The 13,567-nt window shown below is 54.0% G+C and overlaps 1 protein-coding gene across 3 annotated transcripts; it reads left to right on the forward strand.

Annotated features, from left to right (window-relative positions):
* The first annotated feature begins 1,277 nt into the window (after nt 1–1,277).
* Sbsn (suprabasin) lies at nt 1,278–5,648 on the forward strand. Of its 3 annotated transcripts, none has more exons than XM_021642105.2 (4): nt 1,278–1,720; nt 4,366–4,431; nt 4,550–4,594; nt 5,487–5,648. In XM_021642105.2, the coding sequence occupies exons 1-4, from the start codon at nt 1,367–1,369 to the stop codon at nt 5,508–5,510; spliced, it is 489 nt and encodes a 162-aa protein (XP_021497780.1). In that variant the 5' UTR covers nt 1,278–1,366; the 3' UTR covers nt 5,511–5,648. The 3 variants fall into 3 exon arrangements, with proteins under 3 accessions (XP_021497780.1, XP_060222660.1, XP_060222662.1); XM_060366677.1 differs by having other exon boundaries at nt 1,315–3,107; XM_060366679.1 differs by having other exon boundaries at nt 1,316–3,103.
* Nucleotides 5,649–13,567: the final 7,919 nt, after the last annotated feature.

Below are 13,567 nucleotides of genomic sequence, written 5' to 3' on the forward strand. Positions count from 1 at the left end.
ACCGGGGAAGCTCCACCACCCTTTACCTGCCTTTCTCGTGCCAGACACCAGCCCCAGGCCGGGTTCCCAGCGGCTTCCCCTTTAATCTGAGCCAACAGTGCAATGCCTAGGGCTTCAGGTCAGGGCAGTGGAGGCCCCGAGGATGAAGGCAGGAAGGAAAAGGTCCTGGCCCCCAGCCCGCATGTTCGAGACAGCTTCTGCTCCACCAGGTCTCCAAGCCTCTCCCCAGGGCTGCCTCAACCGGCTTTTCAGGTACCACTGCGTCCTCTCCCAGCGGCAGTCAGCCCCCAGCCCTAGCCCCTGGGCTGGGAGGTAAGAGGCCTGGATTCTGTCATGAGCACGTGACTCTGCCTCCAAAAGTTGCAGCCCTCCCCAAGAGACCCCATGTAGCTTTGGGGACCCAGGTGCCCCTGTGAGATGGGCTCAGGCTTGGACTCTTCCCTTCTCTCTAACCCATCCATGAGCCCCAGTTAATGTCTCCTCCCCCAAACTGGGGCTATGGCAGTACCCAGTCCAAAGGGCCTGTTGGCTAGACGCAAACCACCTAGAAGGCGAGACACAACTGTTAGAAACTAAATACAATTTCAGACGGCGATAAGTACTATAGAAACCGAGGGATGATGTCACAGGACATGACTGTCACACCTGTAACAGCACGCTGTGCCTGGTGAAGGAAGACCTTCACAGCGGAAGGTCTCGCTGTGATGCTGCTGCGGCCATTTGGGCCAGGTGCAGCATGAGAGGAGACAGCTGTGTGACACTCTAGCTTCCAGGCACGCGCAAAGCCATCAGGCACCTGTGAGAGGGATGTCCGAGGAGCCGGGACAAAGGCCATGGAACTGGAGCAGCGGCAGAGGTGGGAGAGGAGCCCCTAAGGATGAAACCAGACAAGCCCCTCAGCTGCTGGGCATTCTCTCCTCCTCCCTGTCTGCTCGGTTGGGAGTCATTCAGCAGGACAGCTGTAGCTTTAGATCTCTAAGGGGGCTGACATGGGGGCTAGGGATGGACGGGGTCTGAATGTGGGTTCAAAGGCAAGGGAGGGTGGATGGTAATGGGGGAGAAAGGAAAACAGGTGGGGTCTGGGCAAGGCAGAACCCTACTCTGGGGTGGAGGGCCTGAGCGGGTCAAAGAGGAAAGATGCTCTTCTCTGTGACTCACCCTGTCTTCCTCCTCCTCCTTCTCATTGCTCAATCCCTAATGTCTCTGGGAAACACCTCCCTGACTGGAACCAAGTCAAAGCCTCACAGGGGCAATTGAGTCATGGGGGAGGGGGAAGTCGGGATGGAGAAGAGGGAGGGAGCCAAAGGATAAATAGCGGCCCCACTCCCGCCGCTCCTCTCTGCAGCCTGCCTGCCTTCTCAACAGCATGCAGCTCGCCAGCTTGCTCAGGACCTGCTGCCTCTTATTGCTCCTCCAGGCTCTGCCTGCGCGGGCAGCCCGGGAGGATCCCATTGAGAAGGTCATAGAAGGGTTCAGCCGAGGGCTGAGCAATGCCGAGGCAGAGGTGGGCAAGGCCCTTGAAGGCATCAACAATGGAATCACTCAAGCTGGAAGGGAAGTGGAGAAAGTTTTTAATGGACTTAGCCACATGGGGAGCCAGGCCGGCAAGGAGGTGGGCCGTGGCTCGGACAAGGTAGCCCATGGCGTCAACAGTGGAATCGGACACGCAGGAAAGGAAACAGAGAAGTTTGCTCATGGGGTCAACCACGCTGCTGGACAGGTTGGAAAGGAGACAGACAAAATCATCCACCATGGGGCCCACCACGGGGTCAACCAGGCGGGCAGTGAAGCAGGGAGGTTTGGTCAGGGGGCCCACCATGCTCTTGGCCAGGGTGGGAAGGAGGCAGAGAAGTTAGGTCAGGGGGCCCACCATGCTCTTGGCCAGGGTGGGAAGGAGGCAGAGAAGTTAGGTCAGGGGGCCCACCATGCTCTTGGCCAGGGTGGGAAGGAGGCAGAGAAGTTAGGTCAGGGGGCCCACCATGCTCTTGGCCAGGGTGGGAAGGAGGCAGAGAAGTTAGGTCATGGTGTTCACCATGCTTTTGGCCAGGGTGGGAAGGAGGCAGAGAAGTTAGGTCATGGTGTTCACCATGCTTTTGGCCAGGGTGGGAAGGAGGCAGAGAAGTTAGGTCAGGGGGCCCACCATGCTTTTGGCCAGGGTGGGAAGGAGGCAGAGAAGTTAGGTCAGGGGGCTCACCATGCTTTTGGCCAGGGTGGGAAGGAGGCAGAGAAGTTGGGTCAGGGGGCCCACCATGCTTTTGGCCAGGGTGGGAAGGAGGCAGAGAAGTTGGGTCAGGGGGCCCACCATGCTTTTGGTCAGTGGGGGGAGGAGGCAGGGAGGTTTGGTCAGGGGGCCCACCATGCTTTTGGTCAGGCTGGGAAGGAGGCAGAGAAGTTGGGTCAGGGGGCCCACCATGCTTTTGGTCAGGCTGGGAAGGAGGCAGAGAAGTTGGGTCAGGGGGCCCACCATGCTTTTGGTCAGTGGGGGGAGGAGGCAGGGAGGTTTGGTCAGGGGGCCCACCATGCTTTTGGTCACGGTGGGAAGGAGGCAGAGAAGTTAGGTCATGGTGTTCACCATGCTTTTGGTCAGGCTGGGAGGGAGGGGGGTAAAGTAGTGCAAGGGGCCAATCAGGGACTTAGTCATGCTGCAAAGGAGGCACAGCAGTTTGGCCATGGCCAAGGCCACGGTTATTATTCTGCAGGGCAGACTTGGCAAGGGGGAGACAAAGTAATGTATCCTGGGGTCAACCAGGCTGGGAAGGAGATAGAGGGCTTTGGCCAGGGCGTCCACCATACCATCGAACAGGCTGGACAAGAAGCAGAAAAAGTGGCCCATGGGGTCCAAGCTGGGGTCAACCAGGCCGGGAAGGAAACAGAAAAAGTGGCCCATGGGGTCCAAGCTGGGGTCAACCAGGCCGGGAAGGAAACAGAAAAAGTGGCCCATGGGGTCCAAGCTGGGGTCAACCAGGCCGGGAAGGAAGCGGAGAAGCTTGGCCAAGGCGTCCACCATGCTGCTGGCCAGGCCGGGAAGGAAATGGACAGGTGGCAGCACAATGTTCAGAATGGGGTCAACCAAACCAGCAAGGAGGCCAACCAGCTGCTGAATGTAGGTGAACAGAGGTGGGGAACCTGGGGAGAAGGGGGTTGTGGGAGGGAAGAGGCTAAACCCTTGGGAAGCCAAAACACCGGGTTCCCCTCCTTTCTTCTCCACCTCCATTGCTACAGAGCTGGTGGCCAAGCTGGGCAGATGGATTAAGCCATCTTGTCCGCAGATCTTCACAGGGGGAAAGGTGAAAGGGACCCAGTCCCACAATGAGGGAGCTGTCCTAGGTGAGGGAACTTTAGGTGTTCCTTCTCCCAAAACAAGAAAGTAGTTCTGAGCTCAGACACTGAACGAGGCTGAGGAAACCTGGAGTGTGGGGAGGAGCTTTGGCAACAGGCTCAGTTGTGTTCTGCCCATGTGACAAGCCCCTGAGGTGGTCAGGATAACTCTACGACATTCGGATGAGGAAACTGAGGCTCAGAGAGGCTAAGAGGACCTGCCAAGGTGCCATGGGGAGTGCTCAGCGAGTGAGATGCAGGTGTGCAGTTCTCTTTCTGCCTTCGCCTCCCTAACTCGGTGGCTGGAAAACCTCTGGAAGACCCTCGTCTCTGTAGAGAGAACAGATGCTGGAGGCCAGGGAAGTAGCAAGAGAGCAGGCCCCAAGGAGGCCTGGGGACCAGAAGCAGGCAGCCTCCTGCACGGCCCCAGGTCCTGGTTCTCAGGCACTCCAGGAGAAGCCACTGAGATCAGAAAGCTGGGATACCACCCTGCTTGGAGGGAGCCTCGGGGTGGGGTGGGGGCTGGATGGGGTTAGAGAGAGCCCTGGGTGGAGAACAGGACCCCCAAGTGGGGGCTGGGACTGGGGCAGGAGCAGTTGAGGGTGGGATGCAAACAGGAGGCTAGGGTGAATGACACGCTGGGCTCAAGAGCAAGGATGAGCTGAGTTAGGCTTGAGGCTAGACCGTGTAGAAAAGCGATGGAGAATCAGGGCTGAGGGTGAATGGTGCCACTGGTATCTGCGTGGGTCCTTTGAGTCCGCCTCCTCCGAGATGGAAACATTTCCCTGGTGCTGAATTTAAGGAGAGCTTGGGTGAGCCAGTCCACAAGAAGCAGAGCCTTCCTGGAGTTCTGTCCACCTCTCCCAATCAGCTTAGTAGCTGGGGCTCTGGTTGTCTGCCAGGACAGAGAGGGAGGAACCCAGAGGTCAGCCTGGGCTCCCACTTCAGGCCCAGTCATCTCAGAGGGAGACAGGTTCCTGGGGAAAAGGAATGAGGGAGACCCTCGCGGGTTAAAGGGTGGTAGTGATGATCTGGCTTTGTCAATAGGGCACTCATCAAGGCGGGCTCGGAGGCCAACACGCAGGGGCCGCAACCACTACAGTAGCATCTGGGGTGAGTTTGGGTAAAACGTGGGTTTGGAGCCGGGAGAGGGGAGTGGAGGCTGCTTGAGGTCCTCCCAAGGATAGCCGTGGGCTGAAGGTCGGTGACCTGCTTTGTCCTTGAATTCCAGGCCTCGGTCAACAAGCCATTTATCAACTTCCCAGCTCTGTGGAGGGTGAGTGCCTGCACGATCCCCACTCTCCACCCTTCTACCTTGAATTCCCTTCCCATAGCCTTCTTGCAGTCAGCGTCCCTTTGGGCAGACTCAGCCTCTGTAGAGACCATCCAACCTGTTCTCCCAGCTCTGCTCTGGCCTTTCGTCACCCACTTGCAGCTTTTGGGTACTTTCCAGTCCCAACGAACGAACAAACATAAGCTGACAGATATCACCTCCAGGGCTCTGGAGCATCTGGGAGCCAGGGAGGGCGGGGATGCCGAAACCATCCCTCACGTGCCCATCATCTGGGCTCCTCATCATCTCTCCTCCCGTTCCCAGCGACTAGCTGCCTCCCCTTCTTACTGGCCTTCTTGTGAATGCCTCTGATACCCTGCCCTTCTGCTTTACGTGGGTGAGCTGAGTAGTGGTAATTTTGCTTGGCAGGTAGATCCCTTCCAGACTGAAGAGTATAAAACTGTGGAGTTCTGGTTCTTACTCTAGCTTTTTTTTTTTTTTTGGAGGGGGGGTGGATAAACATTTGAATTTTTCTGTTGGATCCCTTAGAGATAGAGTTACATGTGTTTGTGAGCTACCTCTTGTGGGTGCTGGGATCCAAATTCTGGTTTTCACGATTGAACAGCAACTGCTATTAACTGCTTCCCAGGTTTAGGGTCCAGAGCCCAGGGTCCGTGACAGCCCCAACTCAGAGTGGCAGGAAATCTGAGGTGAAACAAGCAGGACTTCTTCTGTAGCGTAACCCACCTCCCACCTCCCTGGGACAGCTGGCTCCCGGTTGTTCCGAGATAAATTGCTGGTCTCCCCATCTTTTCTCCGGAGTAATATTGGAGCCCAGATATCAGGCCTCTTGAGGCCATGTACCTGTATTTAATGCCCCTCTCTTCTCTTGCAGAGTATCGCCGCCATCATGCCCTAAACTGAAGCCCAGGCAGCCGAATGTTCCTGTTGTCACATCAGCTGAAATGGCCTGGAGGAGCTTGGGGTGGGGGAGAGCTTCCTGGGTGCCCCTGGCGGGACTGCTTTGAGCTTTGTGAATAAACACGAACGCACTGTCCATTTTCATCGTGGTTGACTGTGCTCCCTAGGGAGACCTGGGCACGGCTGGGGCGAGGGGCACCTTCTTTTGGAAGGAGCTGGGGATTTGCCGTACAGGATGGAAAGTGCTGGAGACTTGAGGGTGATTAGCACGAAGAGGGCAGTTCCTTGAGGCAAGCGCTCTTGGCTAATGGGCAGTGTTTCTGCTCAGCACTGGGAAAGGCAGCTGGGAAGGCTGGGTGTGTGGTACCCAGGAAGAAACAATGGTGGCTTGTGTCTGTTGTGCAATGAGGACTCGCTGGACGCTTTCCAGGCGTGATCTCACCAAAGCCTCCAGCCGCCCAGCTAGGTAAAAGTTCTGTTATTATCCCCAGCCAGGAAGGAGTCTCGTGGAGGCTTGCGCTGTTGGAAAACGTGTGGTCAGTTAGTGGAGGGAAAGAAACAGCCTTGGAGCTGCAAGCCTTCTCCTGTTCAGCTGGGGAGGGTGAGGCGGCGAACTGGGAGGGAACACTGGACAGGTGGGAGGGCTTCTCAGGGTAAGCGGAGGATGAAGGCTGAGGTGGGAGATTCTCTGACGGGGGGAGAGCCTCTTCACAGACATGGGTGCAAACACAGAAGGTCCAGGCTTCAGACCCACAAGCCGCTCAAGCACAGGGGGATGACAAAAGCAGCCAGCATGTGCCAGCCACAGGGACTGCCCAAAGCCCCTTGTGCCCGTTTGCCTCAGGTCCAACCACGAACGTCTCTATAACCCCTGTTGGGTGCATGGGGAATTCTCGGGGGTGGGGGGGAGGGCACACTGGGTCTTTCAGCAGAAGCAAGAGGTCTGCAGCTGGGCACTACTGAAGTCCAGTGAGGGTACTCACACTTTCCGGGATCTCCCTGCCAATTCCCCAGTGTCAGCAGGGGCGCCCCAGGGGAGCAGCAGAGCCTGGGAAGCGGTCTGTGGGATCTCCTCCAGCGTCAATCTGGCCGAGGTGTCTCTGTGTTTCCCATTCCTCAGTTACACCCGCTGGACCAAGGCTGAGACAGGGTGCTTGCCGGGGAACCCAGCTTTTCTGGGGGATGTAAGACAGTGAAAAGCCTAGGCTAGGCGGCAGCTTGCTCACTGTGCTCGCCTAGCAGGGAGAACCCCCTTAAGGACAAAAGGACACCGCAGGGCACAGAGGAAGCCTACATTTCCACAACAGAGGCAACACCCATGCACTTCATATTTACTGCCCCTTTCACCCTCTAATTTTGCAGACATGGTTCACACCTCTGATCCCAGTTCCCTGGAGGCAGAGACAGGTGGACCTCTGTGAGTCTGAAGCCAGGCTGGTCTACAGAGTGCCTTCCAGGCCAGCCAGGGAGACCCTGTCTTAGTGTTGTTGTTTTTTTTTTCATCATTTCATAACATCTGAAACACTCTGAAAACGCTTCAGACAAAAAGAAGAAAGAGATTTTACAATACACAGCTGCAATTTGGCCGCTCATATCCCTCCGCACCATTACTGCTTGAGCATGCCCCCGTCCATCTAGCCTCAGAATAACCTTTTCAGAAATGCACTTGTTGATTTACTGTGCATGGCGGGGGCATGAGCATACACCTGTGGAGGTCAGAGGACACGTTGTGGGAGTCTGCTCTCTCTTTCCAATTCGTGGGCCTCAGAATTGTATTCAGGTCATCAGGCTTGGCTCTCAGGTCATCATGCTGAGCTATCTTTTACTATTACTTCTACTACTATTATTAATTTGGTTGTTTGAGACAGGGTTTCTCTGTGTAGCCCTGGCTGTCCCAGACCAGGGCTCATTCTGTAGACCAGGCTGGTCCTGAACTCAGAGATCCATCTGCCTCTGCCTCCCTAGTGCTAGGATTAAGGGTGTGGGAAACCACTGCCTAGCTTGACGAGGAGGCGGAGAAGGAGGAGGAGGAGGAGGAGGAGGAGGAGGAAGAGGGGGAGGAAGCTGCTGGTGTTGGTGCATGCCCTTAATCCCAGCACTTGAGAGGCAGGTGACTCTATGAGTTTGAGGTCAGTGTGGTCTACAGAGAGAGTTCTAGCATAGCCAAGGCTACACAGAGAAACCTTGTCTTAAAAAACAAAACAAAACAAATAATAAATTGGCACCTAAAGGAATGTGTAGAAGTCAGAGGACAACTTCAAAGGAGATGGTTCCTTCTGCTAGAAGTCAGAGGACAACTTCAAAGGAGATGGTTCCTTCTGCCACGTGGGGGCCCTGGGATTGAACTCAAGCTTTGCAGTGACAGTCCTTATCCACTGAGCCATCTGACAACTCTTGCATTGGCCCTCCCTCTCTCCCTTCCTTCCTTTCTTCTTTCATTCTTTCTTCCTCTCCTCCCTCCTTCCTCTCCCTCCTTCCTCTCCTTCCTTCCTTCCTTCCTTCCTTCCTTCCTTCCTTCCTTCCTTCCTTCCTTCCTTCCTTCCTTTCTTTCTTTCTTTCTTTCTTTCTTTCTTTCTTTCTTTCTTTCTTTTTCCTTTGCACTGACTGTTTCTTAAGCACACTTTCTCACCCAGTTTGCTTGCACAGTAGCTGTGAGGGTACCTACTCATAGGCTACTCTTGCCTGGAAGAGGGTGTGATTTGCTGCCCTCTGCTGGAATGTTCCTAGCCTCCCAGTGTCCCTAAGCTGTTTCCTCCTCATGCTTAGGGTCACAGCTGCTTTGGCCATGCCCCCAACTTGATAATTAGGCCCCAGTGACCATTCTCTCTCAAGACACCCCAATCTTGTCCTTCATGGTGCCACCTGTGGCGATTTGTAATTATACCAAAAATGTTTCTTGTTTGACACTCATCCCCCCACTAACCCTACCTCCCATGGAGCTCAGCGGTGAGGTCAAGGCCAGACCCAAATGTCTGACACATGAGCTAACCCGGGCCAGGCATTGGAATGAGAGTAAGGGAGAAATACTCTGCTGGGAAGGGTGGATCCCGGCCAAAGAGCAACAACAGCAAGGAAGGGCCAGTTTCTGCATATGCCCAAGAACAGGGTGAGGAATTTGGGTGGGACCTCACTGCTCACCACCACCTCTCATGGGCCCTTCCTGGGCCTGTGCTAAGCACTTTAAAGATATGATTCATCATGTCCTCACAAGCGCCCCGAGGCAGGCACCCTCATTATCCTCCTCACACATGATGGATGGAGAAGAGGAGTTGCCTAAGGCCATCCAGCTAGTCATGGCTACCTGAGGTGGCCTGCCTTCCTGTGACCTGCAGCATGCTGAGATGGTGCTTTAGAATAGGGCTTCTTCATAAACACGTTTCTGACCTGGCCCTTTAAGGACGTGTGTGTGTGTGTGTGTGTGTGTGTGTGTACCTACAGCTAGAAGCCAGGGTGTGGGTGCACCTGTCTGGCACCATGGCAGGAGGGATTATAGAGCTAAGGTAAGAAGAAACATCATAAGTTTGAGGCTAGCCTGTATTACATACTGAGCTCCAGGCCAGCCTCGACTCTGTTAGAATACCACCTCTCAAAATACAAAATTAGGGCAGGTGAGATGGCTCCGAAGGTAAAGACTCTTGTTGCCATATCTGACTGCCTAAAACCAATCCCCAGGGCCCACATGGTGGAAGGAGAGAAAGAAAAGCCCCCAAAGTGTCATCTGATCTCTTCATGCACACACACACACACACACACACACACACACACACACACTCCCTCTCACATACACTCACAAACACACTCACACACACATACACACACAATTACACATACACACTCAACCACATACCCACACCACACACTACATGCTTTAAAACAAGTAAGTTAAAACAAAAATTACAAAATTATCAAGAACAGTAACGATGACCAAGGAAACACCCCAGCATGTCAGCAACCCTGCCTCTGCAGGAGACCTCTGGGCCTGCGGTGACGCACCCAGGTCATCTAAGGTCATCTAAGCCCTTCCTGTGTTGGCCACAGCCGAGGCTCACACCTGTCTTTACAGAAGAGAAGGGTCCGGAGGGCTCCGGGACAGGAACAGGATGTGGCAGTCCCGAGCTGAGACCAGGAACCCACAGCAAGGAGTGAGGGTTGGTCTGCCAGCTTCCCCCTTTGCCCTCAGGCCTCCCCTGTGGTCTCTGGGCACTCCCCACCCTAGAGGGCTCCCTAAAGCAGCTCAGTCAGCAGCTGCCCCTAGAGCCAAAGCCCTCACAACAATCCCCCAATCCCCACGGTCTTTTGCCCTTTCTAACGTCACCTTCCCCATTCTCCGCCTGCTCCAGCCACAGTGCTCCTTCAGAAGAATAAGCAGGCTCCTGCCCCAGGGAGGACAGACAGACCCTGCTATCTGTCTGCTTGAAGACCCTGCATGCTGTCACGGCTTCTTTTCGTCCTGTAGGCGTCAGCCTACCAGCTAAGCCAAAAGAAGTCTCCTTGAATACAGTCAGTGCTGAAAACTGGCTTTGTAGCCCCTCCCCAAATGCAGTTTTCTTTACATGTCTGACACCGCTTGACAGGTTTCGGTCCATGAAGTAGTAAAGGGAAGACAGAGTCTAAAGCAGAGACGCAGTCGGGAGGCTGAGGACAAGGCTGCAGGCTGCTGCTGCAGGACAAGTCAGATCCAACCACACTTAACTTTGATGACCCATTAACCCATGATCAAAATAAATAAATAAATAAATAAATAAAGTTTGTTAGGCCGGAGAGACGGCTCACGGGTTAGGAACGTGCACAGACCGAGGTTTAATTCCCAGCACCCACGCAGTGGCTCACAGCTATCTGCAAGTCCAGTTCCAAGGAGATTTGACTCCCTCTTCTGGCAAGCACACGGTACACAGGCAAAATACTCATGCACGTAAAATGATAACATATATGACTTTATTTATTTGTTTATGTGTGATATGTATGTGTGTGTACATGTATGTTCACACACGTGTGTGTGTTATTAACATGCCAGAGTCTCTGGTGTGGGTGCCTGCCTTCTGCCTTGCCTGAGACAATTTCTTAGTTTGCAGATGTGTGTTCTAAGCTGGCTGGCGCAAGAGCTTCCGGGCATTCCCGCATCTCACTCTAGGAGCAATGGGATAGCACACGGGCGCTGCGGTACCTGGCCTTACATGGTTCCTGGGATCCGAACACATGTGTTAGTGCTTGCATGGCAAGTGCTTTATCCACTGAGCCACCCTCCCAACCCAACCAAGACTTTTAACAAATCTTTATTTCTTCTTTAAATTTATGTGTACAGGTGTTTGTCTGTGCCTGTGTCTGCGCACCGTGTGCAGGCAATGTCCATGGAGGCCAGGATGGGGCGTCAGATCCAACACAACTGGAGTTACAGAGGGCTGTGAGCTGCCGTGTGGGTGCTGGGGAGCCATCTTTCCAGCCACCCTCACCTTTTTGAAATGGGGGTTGCACAGGCTGGTCTTGAACTTGGGATCCTTCTGCCTCAGTGGCCTGAGTGATGGGGCCACAGGCATGTACCAGCATGTCTGGCTCATTAAATTATCAAAAATACTTTGAAATTTTCACACATGTATGTACTGTATGAACTGATGACATGATCGCTCCGTGGTATGGTTAAGGGGGAAAGTTTTGATTGTAGGAGATATACATATATATATATATATATATATATAGAGAGAGAGAGAGAGAGAGAGAGAGAGGGAGAGAACAGCCGCCAGAGGCCTTGGAAGAGTCCAGATGAGACCTCTGTGAGAGAAGCAGGGACAGAGTAGAGAGAGGGGGAGGGGAGAGGTGGTGGGGTGAGGGATGAAGGCCAAAAGAAAGCGCACTCTCCTTTGGAAGCCAACAGCTGCCGACAGCTCCTCAGCTAGGGGCGCGGTCTTTCCCGTTCATGCTGGAGTTTTGACTCCCTTCGTGTTGTGCAGATCTTCCGCAGGCAAACCACGGCGGCTGCGAGTCCACGTGTCCAACAATCACGTCATGTCCAGCAGCCAGCACCTCACAGCACCCCCACTCCCACCCCCCAGCTGTAGAGTCTTTGCACCCATTCTCCTAAGGTGTTTCCTGAGCCTCAGACTGTGGGAAGTTGGTACAGATGTCCATCCCTGGCTGAGCCCTCGGTCACTTACTCTCAGCTCGTTGACGGGTGACGAGTCTCTATTAACCCCTACCCACTGCAGACAGGACCTTCTCCTACCAAGGTTGAGAGTGTCGTGAATCCATGAGGATAAACATAAAGCCTAAGAAGGTAGTCTGGCAAATGACCGTTCAGTGAATCAGCACCAGTAAGGCTCCCTCTAGGGCCTGCGGTCTCTCGGGCTCTCGACCAGGTTTACGGCATCATACATGACCTCCCTCCCGTGAGGCAGACCTCGGACCCAACCAGGGACTGGTTAGTCTCCAACCGTCTTGCCACTATCACCGAAGTGGGTGTAACTTTCCCGGCAGTTTGGTACGGCGTCACGCAGGCCCCAACCCCGGGCCAGCCGTTTTCTCTTCCAGCAGTCCGAGTGGCATCTTCCTGCACGAGGACAAGCACGCAGCAGGGAGAGAGTTCCCTGATCAGCTTGAGCCTGATTTCTTAATGTTCTGTAACCAAAGTATGCTGGCCTAACAGAGTCCAGAGGAGGGCACTGGATCCCCCGGGGCTGGAGTTAAAGGCAGTTGTGAGCTACCGGATGTGGGCGCGGGGACCGTACTGAGGTCCCCTGGAAGAGTAGCAAGCACTCTTACCTACTGGTCATCTCCCCAGCGAACTTTCCTTTATAACAAAGAAGACCCCGGAACTGCAGCCAGCTACAAAACAATGCTATTGTTTGCTTTCATCTGTGTTGTCCTGGTAATTTTTACCTAGGACAGATGATCTTCGTTTCTTTTATTTACTTATTTATTTATTATTATTTCATGTGTATGTATCTCTGGGTGTGCACGCACCACGGTGCATGCGTGGAAGGCAGAAGACAACTTTCTACCCCCCATGTAACGTCAGGTGGTCAGCCTTGGCGATGAACGTCTTCCCCTTCTGAGCCACCTTGCCAACCCCCCAAAATATTTTCTTAGAATATCCTTCGTCATTGGTGTATGTTTGCAATAGGGTCTTGCTGTGTAGCCTTGGCTGGCCTTGAACTAGTGATTCTCCTGACTCAACTTTCCCAGCGCGGGGACGTTTGCCAGCATGTTAGGCTCTTGAACAGTCTGAAGTAAGAAAGTAAGCTGGCATACAGAAAGTGAGCACTGATGGACCAGGCAGGTGAGGCCTGGCCAGGGGAACCACGAAGCGAGCGTTCTGTCCTGAGCTCCTCCTCCATCCAACCTCTGAGTAGGGTCAGCTGATGCTCTGGCACTCATTCTGGGGGCCCAGATTTCCTCCTGCACCCCCTCCTCCTACACAGCTCCAGAGGGAAAAAAAAAAAACCAAGATTAGTTCTACCTAGACAAGCAAGGGTAGGTGTGACATGCTGAAGTGACAGACAGGGCTTAGCAGCTTGGGCTCTGCCAGAGGCAGGTCTGGACTTGGCTCCTGGTTCAACTATAGGCCCTCTGTGTTCTCTGAGGGTAATAAAAAGAGCCATCTTTCAGGGTTAGATGATTCTGACCACATGGAAGCCAGCCCAGAAATCTGGGCACATAGGCGGCCTTTGACAAACGAGCTGGGGTTGTTATTATTAGTAGTGGGATGATTGTTATTAGTATTAATGATTATTATTAGAACAGCAGCAATGGAGCAGCATGGAGGTGGGAGAGAGGGACAGCCAGGAATGGTGTTGATATACACAGAAGTGTTGACGGCTACAAGCCGGGGTGCAGTGCCGGGGTGGGGAGGGAATGACTGACAGACATTGAGAAAGGCAGATGGAAACTGGCCCCTCCTAACCAGTGATACAGGATGGTTCCAAGTGGGAGGACCCGGAGCCCCTGGGAACCCGAGAAGCAGTCACACTTGTCGGACAGGGATGAGACTGGGGAGGATGCCTGGGTTCCCCTGCTGGAGCCATGACAGAGGGTGAAGGCCACGAGTGCAGGGGATGGTCTTGG

This window comes from Meriones unguiculatus, chromosome 14 (genome assembly GCF_030254825.1).
Source record: "Meriones unguiculatus strain TT.TT164.6M chromosome 14, Bangor_MerUng_6.1, whole genome shotgun sequence".
Classification (NCBI taxonomy): domain Eukaryota; kingdom Metazoa; phylum Chordata; class Mammalia; order Rodentia; family Muridae; genus Meriones; species Meriones unguiculatus.